At 48.4% G+C, this 17,707-nt stretch overlaps 1 protein-coding gene across 1 annotated transcript in view; it reads right to left on the bottom strand.

The window, feature by feature from the left end:
* The window catches only part of LOC126637397 (vascular endothelial growth factor receptor kdr-like), a 127,621-nt gene that overhangs the window by 88,319 nt on the left and 21,595 nt on the right, over positions 1 to 17,707 (bottom strand). The window contains exons 2-3 of the mRNA XM_050310631.1: positions 4,243 to 4,339; positions 206 to 417 (exon numbers count right to left, since the gene is read on the bottom strand). Coding sequence (XP_050166588.1) covers positions 206 to 417; positions 4,243 to 4,339 — 309 coding nt within the window. The remainder of the gene's footprint in view (positions 1 to 205; positions 418 to 4,242; positions 4,340 to 17,707) is intronic.

The raw sequence follows: 17,707 nt of genomic DNA, 5'->3' as shown, positions 1-17,707 counted from the left end.
CTCAGCTGGCACAAAAATCCAAATATATCCATCCTCTTCAGACTTCCAGAGCTGGTGCTTGCTCAGTGCTTGTGCCGATGGGGAGGTGGGATCTGGGAGAGCATCTCCTTCGGGATGCTGGTTCTGCCTGGCACAGACCCCCCGTTGGAACACGGCTGGGGGCACCAAACCCCCGTCATGGAAAAGGCAAAAACGCAGCTCCTACCTTGGACAAACACGTAGATCCTGGCCACGAGGTCCTCCCGGGCAGGGTGGTGGTCGAGGGCGCAGCTGAGGTAGCCGGTGTCGTTGGCCACGACCCTCCTGATGACGAGGGCGGCGCAGCTTTGCCCGGGGCCGTCGCGGCAGCTGCTCCTGTGCACCCGGGGGCTGTCCTGGTGCTCCCCCCTCAGCACCCAGCTCACAGACGGGGCTCCCCTGGCAACACAGCACACCCAAACTCAACGTGACTGCAGGCAACACTGGGCCTTCCTTCTGGCCAGCTCTTCCCAGTGTTCCCACTGCGCTCCTTTCCAAAGGGAAGGTAAAGGCTGCTGGGTGTTTGCTTTTCCACCCACAAGGAATTCAGGTGGATCACCTCACACTCTTCCCAAGAGCAGGGGAGATTCCTGAAATAGTGGGAACTGCAGCAAGCCAGCTCCTGCAGAAAAAGTTAACTTTTCTTCTAACAAACTGTCTGAACACAAGTTTGTTTTTATAACACTATGTTTTAGCCACTTCAAATATTAGAAAGCATTAGATAAAATTATATGTTTCTTCCAAGCTGAGGACTTTGCATATTTTAACAGCTAAATTAATGTATATTTTCTTATACTAAGGCTGCATGGAGAGAGGAGAACATTTATGTAACTTCACATCACCTTTCTTGCTTAATCAGCAGTGTCTCAGTCTTGATTTCTGTGAAGGGCCTGAAACTAATCAGATCCCATATCTTGGAATATCTGCTCAGGACACATTTTTTTCAATTCACCTTTTCACAGCAGCCAAGAACACCAAGGCAGCAGGGCAGAGGTTGCACCATTCCACCCACCTGACCCCTCTGCTGTCGAATCCATGAGCATGGCTCATGGCAAATGCACTTCCATGGAGTTCACAACACAAGGCCAGGCCTATGTGTCACCTACTGCAGGGCTCAGAGCTTTGGGCTGATTTAAGTCAGCTCAGTCACAGGCACTGGCTGTGCTGGTCCTGTTGGGCTGGAAGCATCAGCCCACACCATGGCAGCTGGAGCTCTTGGAACTCCCTTTGGCTTGGGCTGCACTTTGAGGGCTCTGGTGATTCTACACAGGCCTATGAGATGAAGATTATAGATTTTTTTTAGCAGACTGGTCTTTAGTGCTCAGAAAACTGGTGGGATAGAGAGTAATCACCCATTGACTTTTCTGGGGAAGAAGTTTGTATGAGGGAGAGGAAGTTCTGTTTGTGTTTGCAAAGAGAAGCCACTCTTCCAGAGGGCAGGGGATTGACTCAACCCTTCTCCTTAGTGAATTCCCACTGGCATTTGCTGATCAAGGAGTAAGAACCTCTGGATTTCCCCAGCTGAGTGTTGCCAGGGAGAAATCCGGTCTAGACACATTGACTCAGGATCGAGATGTTAATAAATTATCTGACAAGCAGGCTGTGTGAAATTTCCAGTTAGCCAAGAAGTCCAACTCCTCTTTCTGCTCCAGTGGCCCTGCAGTGGTGCACGAAGTGCAGTGTGGGGGTGTGTTTGCCAGCAGAATCAGTGACACTTAAACAAACATCCTCTTTGCCCTGGTTCCTGCCCGTCCTTTCGACGCCTTCCTGGAGGTGAGGAAACATGGGGCTGAACTCTTGAGGTTATTCCCAGCACTTTGCTGAAGGAGAGCACTGGGAGAAGTGTGCATATCCTCTCTGGTGAGCAGCCTCACCCTCGTTTCTGGATACAGTGGTGACTTGGCCAACCCCACCTCATCCACCAGAACAGCGTCCTGTCCTCCCAAGCATGGGGTTAGTTTTTGATGTCTCTGCCCAGCTCTGTCCCCACCTCACCGGCGTCATTAGTGATGTAAAGGCTCCACTGTGCAGAACTGGGACTCCTGGCCAGGAATGTGGAACAATGCCACTTGACATGGAGACACGAAGCTCCCAGCATGTCATCTCGTCCCTGCCCCTCTCCCATCCCCCACTCTGGAGTCCATCAGGGCTGGGAATCTGCAGTTGTGGCTGTGCAGAGCACTGGGATTTCACACACCTGGACTTCCTTACATCTGCCCACTTTCTCCTCTGCATATTTTATGCTGGTGGAAGATGAAGACTTGGGCTGTTGCTTTGGGATTTTCACACATATGGCTGAGGGGAGTCGCAGCAATAGCTTTGGCCAGGCTACCAAAAATCAGGAAATCTCGGCCAAGAACCTCAAATGTATGGAGCTTAAGGGAGAAGGGATGCTCACACAGACCTGCTGGTCTGCTGCCTTGTGCTGTGCCCCACACAGCCCTAACACCCCTGGAATACAAAGGATTCCCCAGCTCCCTCTGGGCCAGTCCGGAGCAAACCTGGGAGTGGGCAGATGCTGGTGTGGCAGAGGAGGCAGGATGACAGGCAGGATGATACAGGGAATCTTGTACTCAAAGGGTAGAAAACACACTTTAGTTGCTGTTCCCAGCTCTTGTGTGACCTGAGCAGAGGAGCTGAAGGGCTCGGGGCCCCCAGGGCCACATTGGCTCGGCCCTGTGCTCACACAGCCTACTGATGCTCAGACCTGCCTTGTGGATTTACTGCTTTACATCCATAAAGCAATGTGGGACTAAAGTGCTAATAACTTCTTCAGCTATTTATTCAACTCGTGATATTAGAAAAGTAGGATGTTCCTCCAGATTAAAAAGGCAGTGGATGGGGAACTGCTGAAAAGTCTTGGTTTAGTTGGCCTGGAGCTCTACACCGACCCTGTGCCCACACACTGTGTTTTATGAAGTACAGCATCCAGATTTTAAAGGACTGTTTAAACTTTATTGCCATCGTGTTTGCTGCTTGCCAAGCCAAAAATACCACTGTAAGGTTGTTTTGACCTCGTAAGCCACATGGCTAGCTGGAGGTATTTGGGAAAAAACGCCTTACACTCCAGAAGACATCCCAAATTTACACAGTCTAAGTCAATTTACCTTTCACTGTAACAAAGTATTAAATAGTCTTGGACAAAAATCAGCAGGGACATATGTGTCAGTATAAAATACAGCTCAGATTCACCTTCTCACTGCTTTTTCTTCGTGGATCCATCCATGCAGAGGCTACAGTCAAGGGGACCTTGCAAGAAGGTGTAAAAATAATGTGTGTGTGAGACAGAGAGAAACTGTGATAGTCTGTGTTACCTTAAGGCTTCTCTCCTACAACACTCTCAGAAGAAAAAATTAAGAAACAACCTCTGGCAGTGGTTTAGTGTAAAATTCACACTCAGAGCAAGCAGCACCTACGTCCATCTCAGCCTTTTGTGTGACCGAGCAGCTGATGGATGTTCTGGCACATCAGAGAGTGCTCTGGGTGCCAGTCAGCTGTGACCAAACACTATATTCCCCTTTCCAGAGGATCCTCTCCCTCTAAACACACGTCATTACCAAAATTGTGCCGGTTCCTTGCGTGGCTGGTTGTGCCAGGACTGAAAAGTTGCCATGATTTACAATATGAGCAGCTTGGTTTTTCACAAGTCCTGGTTATCTTTGATTTAAAGAACATGATGTGTTTAAACAGGTCAGGTCTTTGAACGAACACCAGCTGACTGCTGCTTATTTAACTGTCATATTATGGGCTAGATGGTATTTGAGGGTAGGAAGTTTAAGCTCATATATATATATATAGAGAGAGAGAGAGAGAGAGGTATGCAAAGAGATAATGTCATGCCCTGGTGATCTTGTTTGTCGTTCCCTTATGGACAGGGAGCAAAAGAGCGATCTTGGCAGCAGAGGAGCTGAATCTGCCCCTATTTGCAGAGAGGATTTTCCAGTCATGTCCTGAAGCACTGCACATCCCTCTCCCATAAGCTCCCCCGTGTGCTGACTCAGGATTTTGCTGGGCCCCTTTACAACACACAGAATCTGGGCAGGATGAAGGCTGAGCTGACACTTTCCTGCTGCTCCGTTACAGCCCGTGCAGTTCCCTCCACGCAGAAACACGTGTGAGGGCAAACAGCCCTGGTTCCCTCTGCTCTGTCCTGCCCAGAAGCTGTTCTGGTCCAAGGCTGTGAGTACAACGACAGAAATCCAGCAATGCTGGGACAGTCCTTACCTGCATTTTATTTTCAGGGTGTCTCCGGGTGAGAGGACGATGTGGTCTTTGGCAATGCTCAGCACTGGCTTCTCCAAAAAGTCTTCCTCAGCAAGGCCTGACCCAAATAAAGAAGGAACCATCATTAGACCAGGCTATTCACGGGCTCAGACCAGGCACAATGCGTTCGAGACAAGCTTTTTGTTTTGTAAATAGTTCCTAATTTGGGGGCCCATACAGTGCTCGCATTTATGCTGGTGCAGTTCAGTGAGAGTGGAGTTGGGAGATGCCCTCAGTTTGTTTCCAGTTTCCTTTTTTCATCTCTTCTCTGACACTGAGCACCTGTGTTTCTGCTGACACTCTTTCTTTTCTTGTGTTCAGGTGCAGCTTTATTACTGAATTGTTGCAGATTTAGGAGAACAGATCTGTGTTGAAAGGATTTTACACACCTATAAAAGTGGAAGGAGTCAGGTCTTTGGGAAATAATTTGATGTGTGAGCTCATATGTTACATTTTAATCAGTGGGAGAAGAGAAAACAATAATTCTGGGGAGCAGCTCTTTGATTCACCACTGTGACATCGAAAGCCTGGTGATTCCCAAATCACCATTCCCAAATAGTGGATCTGAACTGAGCCACGGGCTGCTGGCTTTGTGGGCATCGTGGCAGCTCCAAGGGGAACCTGCAGTGGTGTCTGGGACACCACTGGTGTGGCAAGGTTTGTCAGGTCTCACATGACACTGGCTAATGACAGTCAGGATAAGGTCTCTCTCGTCATCTCCTGGCCTGAGAAATGTCTCCTGGCTGTGCAAGCGCCCTCAGAGAGTATCTGAGTGTACATCTATGATGACATAATTTTCAGAAAGTGAAACTGAGAAGAACCAGAAGTGAGATTGGCCAGGCTGGTTTCCTTGTCCAAGTTCAAAGTAACATAATCAAGAAGAGGAGAAAACAGGCTAAGATAAGGATCTCCATTTCCAAAGCTCTGACATTAAAGCTGTATGTTTTCTTTCCCCTCCTGCTCTTCAACTCTCTATCTTCCCCTTTGCCTTGAACCCGATAAGCCAGCAATCCCTCTCTGGGCCCGCAGCACGAGCATTATTCGCAGCAGGGAAGGGAGATAACATATCTCACAGAGAGAGAAACTCTAGGCTTTAACTTTTCAACTGGATGAAACAGTGATTTTCCTGCCTCCCACCTCTCAGCTCTCATCTCTTTTTTGCTGGATTTCAGTAAATTGCTGATGGCCTGGCATCAGTGAATCACCCCCACTTTGGAGTATCTGGCTTCTTCCGTGAGCCCTTCGAGTTCCCCTCAGGAACTCTGGGGAGGCCAGATTATCTCATGGCACCACAGAGTCCTTCCAGAGGGGATCCTGCCCAGGCACAACATTGCTGGAGTCCCTTCAGAGGCACTGACCCTTCCTCTAGACTCTGGCTGAGACTTTGAACCAGTCCTGGCCACCAGAGAGAGAGATCCATCCCACTGTCCCCCTGCTTTGCATAACTGATGATGTTGTAGCTCTATCTCCAAAGTCCTTCGCAGAATAAGAAGTTGGAGTTTGACCAACACAAACTCCTTCCAGTGGATCTGTGGGACATTATTATCATGGCCCTACCTACAGACTGCCATTCCATGTAATGGGGAAGCAGAACAACCGGTGGGTTCCAGCCCTGCAATTCCCATTTCTTGTAGGAAGTACTGTTATTCCTAAACACCTTCAGGATGGAATGTGCAGGGAGGGGCACCATATTTAGCTCAGAATCAACAGGAAAAGTCCCAGACTCTGCAGGAGGAGACACTGCCAGGCCCTTGGAGTGCCCTCTGGTTTCTGGATACAACCAGTCCCCCCTGAGCGCGGGCTGAGCTTTGGCACAAGTTACTGGTGCTTCACACTCTCTTAAGACCATGTGCTGAGCTTTGCAAAAATGATGCAAAAAATGGCCAACACCGTAAATATGTTTGTCAGGTGTCATGTAATTTGCCAGCTGAGGGTGGTTTGGGTCCCATGCAGCTCTCCCCAGACACTGCTCCTCCCAGATCTGCTCTGGGCTGCTGATGTTGTGACTTCAGCCAGGTGCTGCTTCGACTGAGAAAGTCCTGGCATTTGAAACAAGCCTTTATTTCTTTTCTCTTAAGCCTTCAATTGTTCTTAGGGTGTAGAGGGGCTCAGCTGATGTCTCGAGCTGGCCTTCTGAACAGGCCTGAGTTGTCCTTCTCGTGAGTGTGACACTGTTGGAAGGGTCTGGAGTCAAAGCCAGAGAACTGCCTTGAGCCCTGAGCTGCTGTTCTGACCCCAAAGCAATGGGGTTCTTATAATACTTGACACCAGTTTTGCTAAAAGAAAGGAAAGTATTTTCCAATTATTCTGTTTTTACTTCTGAGCTACTGCTTTCCCAAAGTTTATTTTGGCTTTGGGAGCTGACGAAAAGAATAAGCAAAATGTAATTTCAGAGCTTTTCTACCCCATGGAGGACAAGAGGAGAAATTCCTGTGCCACACACACATCTGGTCGCTGCCTCCAGGTGACAGAGGGTTCATATAAACACAGGGTGTGCCCTTTCTGCCACACCAGAGCCAGACCTGAGGGCACTGGGAAAGAAAATCTGAGGCCAAAACTGAGAGAGCAGTGAGGGAAAAGGTCAGGTTGTGCCACAGCAGCACATTGAATGCCATACTGGCAAAAGGAGGCCTCACACCTCAAAAGAAGTTTTTCACAGCTACTTTATATAAAAGCTCCCAGACTTGACAGATATCTCTGTTGTCCACCTACAACCTGACCAGGGTGGGGTGGGGGACCCCCACTTCTGAAGCTGCTGAGCTCTGACTGCACAGCCCCAGCTACAACGCCCAGGCTTAACTAAAATAACATTCCCCTTGTCCCTAATTAAACAATTTTGGTCCTGCTCTAGGGCTTCAAGGGTCACAAAATTAAAACCAAGTCCTCAGCCATGTCATCACCTAGGCAAAGCTCCCCAGAGGAATGAGCAGCCTGGCAGAAAGCCACGAGGAAAGGCCTTGGAGCCGTGGCTGTCCCTGCCATTCCCTGTGGAGATAACACTGCTGCCTGCTGCAGCATCCTTCCCTGCATCTGCCATGGCTTGGGATAAGGGGCTGGAGTGATGATGCTGCAGGTTTAGGAGAGCTACAAACCGGTCTTAGCACAACATCCCCTCTGTAAAGCAAGGGAGAAGGACGGGCCCCTCCTGGGAAGGGACGTGTTGCATCTGCTGTGGGGTTCCTGCCCTCCCCTGGGTCTTGCCAACAAAAATTCACTGCAGCAAGACAAGAGCACGGCATCACCAGGCTAAAGATGCCCCCAGGAAGAGCCCCCAGAGCCTCATTGCACTATTTCTACCCTGAGAGCTTATTCTTACCTTCAGTTTAGACTTTCTGCTCTTGCCAGTGAAAACCGCAAACACAGCACAACCACACAAATCCTCGGGAGTGGAATGGGAAAGGCTGACTGATACATTATCCAGGGAAGAAAAATATATTGAAAACTGTTTTTCCTGGGATAATCTGATTTTGCAGCACAGCCAGCATTAAAGACAGGAGGATCCCCAGGCAGAGGGTAATGGGTGACCCCCCTCACCTCCCTGTCAGGTGGTTTCTGACTCCATCTCACTTGGCAGAGGGAGATCCCTCCCACACAAGGCCTGATGGTTCATGCTTAGGCCCATCAGTGAGCATGGAGAAAAACTATTTTTAATCTGTTTCTTATTGTAACAGCCTTCCTTCAGGCATCCTCTGGGCACTGCAGCTATCCCTGAAAAAGCCCTCCCAGATGGTTGTGAGATTGGCCGTGTCTGGTACCGCACTCAGTGACAGCTCACATCAATGTGATGTCTGATTAAGGGATCCACCCATCCCTCCTGGGCACAGGGGAGGGGCAGGCTGGGGGAACAGTATCAGAGAGCACCTAAACCCTGCATCACATGGCAAGGAAATAATTGCTGGGCAAACTGGGGACTGCTGTGCTGACAGCTAAATGAGGCGGGTTAGAGCCAGGCCCTCATTCCACGAGGACTTGGGCACACAAATAGCCTTTTGCACATGGTTGGACTCCAGGGACCACTCATGTGTGCAGAGTCACTCGTGTGCACTGATCTGGGCCCCAGGACACGTCAGGGCCCATTAGAAAGGACTGGAAGTCAGAGTTTCAGAGCTGATTTGAGCCAGGGAAGGGGAGAGGCACACACACACCATTTAAAAACCGATTTGTCATTGCTGGCAATGGGCTGGGGATACTTCTGTGAGCTGTTCTTGCCTGAAAGCCTTTCTGAGTCAGAGCCTGGCTGGGGAGCACACTCAGTGCTCTGAGAACTCTGGAATCACTGCGGGCTGTGTGGAGAGCACACATGGCCCTGGCCACCAGGAACGAGGTGACCAGCAGGAACAGGGATGGTGCAGAGGAAAAGCTGTTTCCTCTGCTCCTGTCATGGAAAACCTGCGGAAGTCAGTCCCTCCAAATGACTTTGTGTCTGCAGCAGTAAATGACACCAAGTAAATGACAATGTGCTTTCCTCTGAGATGCCAGAGCACTTCATCACAAGCTCACAGTGTGAGCACAGCTCAGAATGAGCAGGTACCAGTTTTAAAGGGTGTTTTCATGCTTCTATCCCCAAGGAAATCTATTTTTGCTGGAATTAGAGAGCTCAGGGATTCATTGAAAAGCTGTGTGTGTTTAAACCACTGGCCTGTAATCATTTTAGGATTTATTTCAAGGTTACCCCCTACGAAAAGAGAAGACACGACAGCACTGCCAGCATTATTGGATCACAAGCCTTGCAATATTTGGTGTGTTTATTAAGTCTTCAGCTCCTGGAATCAGCTTTCACTTGTTCCAGTCAAGTAATTCTCTCTTATTTTAAAGGCTTAAAAAGGCAGTAGCAAATAACTAAAGAGATCCATGTCTGCCCCTTTTCTGTTGTGAGTTTGGACACAGGATTTTTGACTCCCCTGGACTCATCATTGGCATTAATGAAATGTTTTGTGCTCTCTATTCCGAATGCAAAATCTTCTAAATGAAATGTTATTGCACTGACTTCCCCAGCAGAGGAGAAGGGATGTTCTTGTGGTGAAGGTGTTGGCTGTAAGTCAGGAAGAAAACTCTCAATATTCTTCTCTGCCAGCAAGTGAGTTCTGTCTCAAGCCAACTGATAGGCATCAAGTCAGAACAGAGGCCAAAGGCCCCTGTGAAGGGCTGCAAATGGGGAGTGTGTGGGTCAGAAAGAGTTGTTTAAGTAACTTACCCTCTAGACCTAATTGAATGGCTCTCTCCTCTTTTTCACTTCCCTCCTGATTTGCTCAGGGAGTTGGTTTTGACCAGGTTATTTGCTCTCCCGATTCTTCATGTGAATATTGAGGATAAGAATTTAACTTGTCTGTAAAGATTTAAGCCCTTCATCTTCTCTTGTGCATTCTCTCTATGCTGAACTGCTTTTCCTAGAGGAGGAGGTGAGAAGGGTTTCAGGCCCTGTCTCAGCCACAGCCTCACCTGAGGCAGAAGTGGCACTTCCAGCAGTGCTCCATGTGCTGGGAGCTGGTCACCAAGCTGCCCATGCCCAGACTGGACATCTCAGTTATGTGACACTCCAAGATCATTGCAAAATCAGGAAGAATCACCCCAAAGCAATGGGCCAACTAAAAGGCAACAGCTCCACCTTTACTGAGGAATCCGAAGCACAGAGATGTGACAGGTCTCACGACTGGAGGGTGAAACACCCAGAGAGCAGCTGGTTAATGCACCCAAGAGCTGGCTTCAGTGTAATGGGAAGGAAGAATCTTCCTGAAAAGCCTGTCCCTGGAAAGTGCATGGGAAATGAGCTGCAGGTCCACCAGGAAAGTGCAGCTCACGCCCTGCGTGCAGCTTGTTTCTCCCTGACCTCGCCCAGGACCAGGGTCTCACCATCCCTGGGCTGTTTGAGCAACCCACCCTCATTCCTGGGAAACCCACCCATGGGATTGGGGAATGCTGCTGTGGGAAAAGCCAAGAGCAAAGAGCCCACATGCAGTGGGACCCAGGGTTCCTTGAACTCCCATCACAGTCTTTTGTCAAAATTGTCTCCCTTGCCTACACCGCTGCTATTCCAGCAGAATTATTTAAGGAAAACAGTTCATCAACTTTAAAAGGTGTTTTGTTTTCCTTGGGCTTTTTTGGGAAATGGTTACTAGAAGCCTATCTTCCTGGGTTTTCCACCTGGAAATAACCAGGAATCCCCCAGAGTAGTCCTGCAACAGAACTGCTCTGGGTAGGCAGAGCTAACAACCTGCAGGCCAGAGCCAGAGCTTCCCTTCCTCCAGAAGCTGAAGAACTTCATCCAAAATTAAATTAGCAACCACAAACTCACCAGGAGAGTGGCTAAGATTGCTTCAGGATATTCAAATGCGAGTGTTAACCCCAGAGTATCTCTGGCAAAGCAACAGGCTTCGTGTTTTCATTGATTTCCCGAGCCAGAGAAGGCAATATTTCCTCAGCTGACTCATGAGAAACGGGAGCAGTTCCCACCCATTCTTCCCTGCCTGCTGCAAGTGGAAGTTGTGTGTAGTTCAGCCAGAGGCAGCAGTTCGGGTGTAAATGGTCCTGGTGACAACCACGAAAAATTAAATCATTAGTCTGGAGCGGCGGAGACATCAACAACAGCACAGTAAAAACAACTGCTAAGTAGAGCAAGTGTTTAAAGATAAGATAAGCCATTGGCCCAGCTTTTGGGATTTGTTCCTACAAGGCTTTTCCTCACCCGTGGGTGCATCAGCACTTCCTGCTGAAGTGGCACAGGGTCACTCTGGTTTCCTCCTGCAATCAGCAAACCCTTCAGCAAGGCCACCTCATTGCTGTGTGTGCTGACACGAAAACCCCGTGTCGAGCCACGGGAGCTGTTCGCTGCTTTTCTGTAATCAAAACATAACCTTTGGTGCTCACCTGCACCTGCTGCAGGGCAGCTCCTGGAGCCATAATGCCCTGTCCTCCCCGGGCTGTCCATGATCTGGGTCACTGTATCAGTTGCAGATTTATGGGAAGAGGTCACAGAAAGCAACTCCAGGTCAAAATTGTTTGGTCTTGGGCAGCAGCAGCTCATAAATCAGAGCCATTGTTTTCCCTCTGACACTGCAGAGTCCTGTAGAACGACAGAGCTACCCCCACCCTGTGCTGGTGGTGAGTTATGTGGTGAGGGTGACAGTCCTTGCTTTGTAACTGGATGATAAGACGAGAACTTGGATCTACAGCCGTAAAATAAACATGAAATCTGGGAGAGGAGGTGGCAACATCTGCAATCATCTGCCATGCACTCAAGCACAATTTGAAGTATTTAGGAAATGTGGTAATCTCGTGTCGATGGAAAAAAGGCTGGGAATGTTGTTATTTCTTGATCCAAATTATGGCAATTCCTCTGGGAAAGAGAAGACCTGGCACATCTCCATGATTAGGAAATAAGCAGACCCAGTGGGAACGAGATGCACATAAAAGGAGACCATGCTATGTGCTGAAGACTTTAGGGGAAAAAATAATCAAAGAATGTGAGGTATGAAGCTGTCTTCGCTTCTGCCCCCAACATGGTCTCCTGAGAAAAGCTTTAGGGCTGCAGATGCAAGTGTTTCCAATGATTCCCAGACAGGATTACTTCATCAGCGCTCCAGACATAGCTGTCGTTCTTCCTGCCTTGACCATCCTGAGGGGAAGGCACATTCTTCAGGCAAGGCAGATACTCAGGAGGAAGAAGGGCCCCCATGGGGCTCTGGGATGACCCACCATGGGAGCAGCCCTGGCAGGAGCCTGGCACACCTCCCTGCTGGTGCCCCAGGGTTCACCCTGTGCTCTCACTGCCCACCACAGCCTGTCCTGCCTGCCCTCCACCTCCTCCCAGGGCAGCCTGGGGGGCTCTCTGCTCTGCACCTTCACATCCAACACAGCATTCATCTGGAAGCAAATCCAGCCAAGATTTCTCTCCTTTCTCCAGCGCACTGGGTAGGAAAATGGGAAGGTAGAAGGCTAAAGTTTCCTCATGAGGGGCAGCAAAGGGGCAGCTCTGGTCTCTGCTCTGTCACCACTGACAGACCTGAGAGAATGGTTGGAGCTGTGCCAGGGCAGGGTCAGGCTGGATCTTAGGGAAAGGTTCTTCCCCCAGAGGGTGGTTGGCACTGAACAGGCTCCCCAGGGCAGTGGGCACAGCCCCAAGGCTGCCAGAGCTGCAGGAGGGTTTGGACAACGCTCTGAGGGACAGGGGGGATTGTTGGGGTGTCTGTGCAGGGCCAGGGTAGGACTTTATGATCCCTGTGAGTCTCTTCACACTCAGGATATTCCATGCTCTAGCTCTGCCTCCTCTGGGTCCTTTCCAGGCTTCCCTGTGTCAACTCACAAGTGCCAGCACAGGTGAGCTCCTGGGAGTGTGTCATGGATAAAGCTGGATGTTTTTACTGCTTGTCAGCCCAGCAGCTCCTCACAGCTACAAACAGCAAACCTGCATCAAGTTATGATCCCAGCTTGTCAAAAGCCTGCACTCAGTTGCCTTTAAGCTAATCAGAATCACCCTCTGCAGGTAATTTGTGTGTGGTGAGTAGTTACTTAGAAAGTTGTAGATGCTCCATTTAAAATGTTCCTTCAAACATTTTAAAACACTTCTGACTAAATTACATGATTATTTTGAGTGGTATCATCAGGTTTGCTCATTTATCAAAGGTGACATGTAAGGCTGGAAAGTCAACAGCAGTAATTCATGGACTTCATGTGCGTCACAGCACAGCGCTAAACACTCTGTTCACTCACACGTCAGTGGGATTGAATTTGGCACCTCTCTAAATTTCTTTAAACTTATTTGTTTTGTACAGCTGCAAATAATGAAAGCAATTGTTGTGCTGACTCTGTTCCAAGAACTATTCCCCAACCTGCTCATGTGCACAGAAAGGATCAGGCACTTTTGAAATCCATCTTGATATGAGCCAGGACCTCTCATGAAAACAACAAGTAGTAAATCTCTGGATACAGGAGTGATTTCCCTCTTGTTCCTACTCAGGATTGCTATTTATACTGGACTTTTAACGTGGAATAAAGGGGCTGCCTATACTTTGGTAATCCACCCTTTGGGCAGGGTGGGTGTTTTGATGAAGAGAAGACCTTTTAAAGTTAGAGCAGTAGTAGAGAAGTTTCCAATAGGTTTGCTCATTTATACAGTTTTATATCTTTGTGATAATTTTTTTTTTCAAGTGACAAGAAATCAGGTATATAAAAAAAAACCCCAATTATCTTCTTTTCTGTGAGGATATGATATGTTAATATTATTTTTTTACTTGCTAATCACATTAATGCACACTTGTTGGCAGACTGGAAGTATCTGTGGCGTTCCTGTACCATGGTGGCACTTCCCAGAGAGGGAACAGGGTGCACCAAGAGTTCTAAAGCTGCATGTGGGTCAGGCTGTTCTCCAGCAGGAGACAGGGAGAACTGAGGTGGGGTTTATTTTTTTGTAGGCACGAAATTGCCTTAATTCAGTGTTTTGGAGGCAACACAATAACCCAGGCATCAGCTCCTCACTTGGCCCGACTGCCAGCAGAGGTCAGACTTTAAGCTGGCACTATCCAATATAAAGCAGGGATTTCCCTTAGGTTTCCATACAAGTTGCTGTCAGTGATGAAATGAAATTTTTGCCAGAATTCAATAAAATAATGCTGGTTTCACACGTGTTGAAAAGCTGTCCTGGGACCCCAGAGAGCTCCTCCAGTCCCTGTCATCTCTAAAGTGTAATCAGGAAACAACATTCAATAGCAATTTAGGGCAGTCAGGCTTGTTTCTGAACCACAGCTTTGGAGCTTGAAAAATAACCCTCATATAAATCAAAAGCAAACAGATGAAAATGAAAATTTCTCAAGTTAAAGAGGTTGGTAAATTAAGTTTCACTGGGCCATACCACACAAATTGAAGCCCCAATACCATCCCACTTGCCATCTATACTTAGATTTACAGAGCTTGTGAGGGGTGATGGCTTTGAGCTTCACCTGGACTGGCTATTTCAGTTCTCAGCCAGCACATTCATTATCAGAGTAATTTTACATGTAACAAGAGGTAATATCAGCGAGTGACACAGCATTTAAAAATACCAAGTCAACTCAATTATTGTACTGTCTGTCAGCTTACTCCTTGGACAATAAAATATGGTAATTCATCCTAAGTACAAGTCCTTGGAAAGCTGTAAAGAATACCCTAGAGAGGCATTAAAATGGCCAGACAAGAAGAGAAAGAGAAGTTACAAAATCCCTGACACTCTGTTTGAGCAAAATGTGTGTTTCTTTGAAAGCATTGGATGGCCTCTGCCAGCGCTCAGCCTCTGCCTGCATGTATCAGAAGAGAGAAGGATGTTCACTGATGTCCCTCCTCCACCACCTCAGCCTAAACCAGCCATTCCAAAGTCTCTCTTCTTGTTCCATCAGCCACTTGTGCATGAGCCCATTGGGAAGCCCCTGTAAACTCCCTGTGCCATGTCCCCGAGCCATGTACAGCACGGAATGACCTTTTAAAAGGGGATCTGATAAAAGGTATTTTAAGCCCAGCTGATGGGAATTACCAGGATATGATGTGTGGATCCCTCTGGGTTCTGTCTTTCCTCCCGGAAATCTCTGTACACGGAAATGATTTGTTAGCAGTGAGTGGTGTTGGCAGAGCTGGGTGAGGCTTAAGAGGGAGACTGACACAGCTGACACAGACAGACTGACAGTTTGGTTTGGTTTGGTTTGGTTTGGTTTGGTTTGGTTTGGTTTAGTTTGGTTTGGTTTGGTGAAAACCATCCAGATGGGACTAACACCCTGCCAAACCCATCAGCACGTGCCTCCAGTGTGTGCTGTTCAGTAGGAAACCTGCTCAGTGGCTCACAAGCCAAAGAAAGAGGACACTTGTCCCGGCTCCACTGAAGACAAAAATGTTTTGGTGCCATAGGACTGTTTGTTGAAAACCAGCAGAAAGCATGAGTTTATTCTTTCAGAGCATCCTTTTCTCTGTGTTCTTTGGTGTTCAGTCAGTGCTGGGCAATCCACACCTAAAGGAGGAACAGTTAAAATGCTGAGCCTCGGGTGTGTGGCTTGACTCACACATCTTGGGGTCAAGAGGGAACTTCTCCTCAATATGAGTGTCCTGCCAGTTTTCCATGTCTCCAGCAAAAGGTCAGGAGGGTTTAAACCTACACTCCTTTTGCTGTTAATCTGCGTATTTGCCACATTGTTTATCCTGAAGACCAAGAGCCCTTTGGATAGATGTGATCCAATTTTCATGCACAGCACAGTGTATAATGCTATAGTAATAAAATTGTTAAAAATTACGTGGCAGTGCTCAAGAGGAGAGATTGGAATCATGGGAGATCTGATACCAAGGACAGCTATTTATCTGCTTTTTCTGTTGAAACTGGTAAGAGTCTGGGGAGAGGAAAGAAAATCTTCCCAAGGTTGACTTACATCAGCCAGTGCAATTTCATCTCCCAGAGGAAACGATGATGCCAGGCCTATCTTTAGGAATATTTAAAATTAGATGAGATAAAGTACTGGGAGATGTCCTTCAGAAAAGGTTTGCTGGTGACCTACATGGAACAACCCCTGAGACCTTCAGCTGCCACATTTGGGCAGTGTTGGGGCCCTGATGATCTGCTGAGTGACCAACCAGGGCCCGACTTGGGGTACAAGTCTCTTCTCTTTCCAAACTTCTTTGGTGCTACCCCAGACTCAGAGTGGGTGTTCTCAGCTTTGGACTGAGAAGAGTCCCCAAATCAGACCTGAAACAGGACTGGGGCTGTTTTCTGAGAAATGCAAGAACTGAGGGAGGAATTTGGATGAAGTTCTCCTGAATGACGAGAGGGTGGCTTGCAAAACAACCTCTGACCACACTCCACAGATAAATCCTGCTGTAGCCATCAAGCAGGATGACTGCCCAGGGACCACCAAATACTTATAGAGTAGCTGCTCAGAACCATCTCTTTCCTCAGGCCACTTACTCAAGGTTTCCTCCTTGCTGGTGTGAACCCTGCAGTCAACCCTTCTCCCTGGGGGTGCCAGGGTGTCCCATAGGCAGCCCCCTACAAACTCTGGTGGAAACTGGGCAGTACCTATTCTCAGGCCTTTTGCACAGTTGTGAATTCCTCCTCTCCATCTCATTCCTCATCCTCAGCCCTCTTTTCTAAGAAAAATATGAGCTTGCATGGAAACGCTTCTTTGTAAAGAACATCTGTGTCCTCCTGTGTGGTGAATCACTGACCTGCAGAAGGAGCAGGCCAAGGGAAGGCCACGAGAGGGATGGAGCTGAAATCAGAATGGGGAAGGTGGATGGCCAGGGTGAAGCAGAACAAAAGCCCACCCCTGTTAGAATTGTTTTATCATTTTTCCTTGAGCTATAAATCCAGAAGCAAACGAGCCAGAGCCTCCTGAGGTCAACTCAGTCTATGCAGCACACTAAAGAGAGATGGATTCGATCAAATACTGGGACTGTGCGGGTCACAAACATGGAAATGCTCAGTGTCAGTAAAATCTGCTTGGTGGTAATTACTTTGTTTTCTCAGTTTCTCAGCTTCACCCATTAAGAAGAAATGGGCTGGAGCTGACTTTGGACTTGACACTGGAATCTGTTTTCGATCAGCTCCGTGCTCCACTTCTGTCGGCTTCGTGTGCCTGTCTCAGGAGGCTTTCCCTCTTTTTTTAGGTCTGTTTTGAAGGATAGCAAGTTGCTATTTTGGGAGACAGGATAAAAGCTGTTTGCTGAGATGGGGAGAGGGGAACCTAACGATCTCCTTAAAACCAATCCCAGTTTCAGTTACATTTCCACGGCCCCACGCGGTGTTATCCTGGGACTGCAGCCTCCCTGGGTACTTTGGCCTAAGTGGGTCTGGGAGCTGGTTTCCTCACTGGTTTGCATTAAGCTGGAAAGTACCAATCGGACCCCGGGAATTGGCTGCAAATCACTTGTGAAATCCTTCTTAATGACAAACTCCACCAGGCCGTGGAACGGGCCTTCAATCACTTCCTTCCAGCCTCCACCGCACTGCTCCCCTGACATGACCCCAGCTTCTCCCCTGGTTGGGATACTTCTCCACAGCTGTGACATAATGTTTTTGATGGCAGGGTTTGGAGGAATTCTGCTTGTGGCAAGGCAGGAATCTGCTTCGAATTAGCACTGCACATATTTATCAAGTCTGCATAGCATGGCTGCCTGTTGACAAAACTCCCCTCTCCTGTCCCTGCGTGTTCCTGGCTCTGCTCAGTGACCTGCCAAGGGTCGGGGGAAAGCAGTTACTGGTGCCTGGGAGCAGCCCAGAGAAGGGGCAGCAGGTGGGTGATAACCCAGGTGTGGTAGCCAGAGCCAGGCTGGCTTCTTACTGCCAGATCCTGACTTTGGGTTGACTGAGGGTGGTCAGACACGTCCAGGACTCCGCTCTGAGTGCTGGCTGTGTCCCCCACGCTGCTGCAGCCCCTTAGCTGGAGTGCTCCCCTCTCCAGCATGTTGGTTAGATCACAGC

This window comes from Myiozetetes cayanensis, unplaced genomic scaffold (genome assembly GCF_022539395.1).
Source record: "Myiozetetes cayanensis isolate MyiCay16 unplaced genomic scaffold, myiCay2020 scf15, whole genome shotgun sequence".
NCBI lineage: Eukaryota > Metazoa > Chordata > Aves > Passeriformes > Tyrannidae > Myiozetetes > Myiozetetes cayanensis.
The sequence above is the reverse complement of the archived record's forward strand: the minus strand, read 5'-3'. Positions and strand labels throughout refer to the sequence as shown.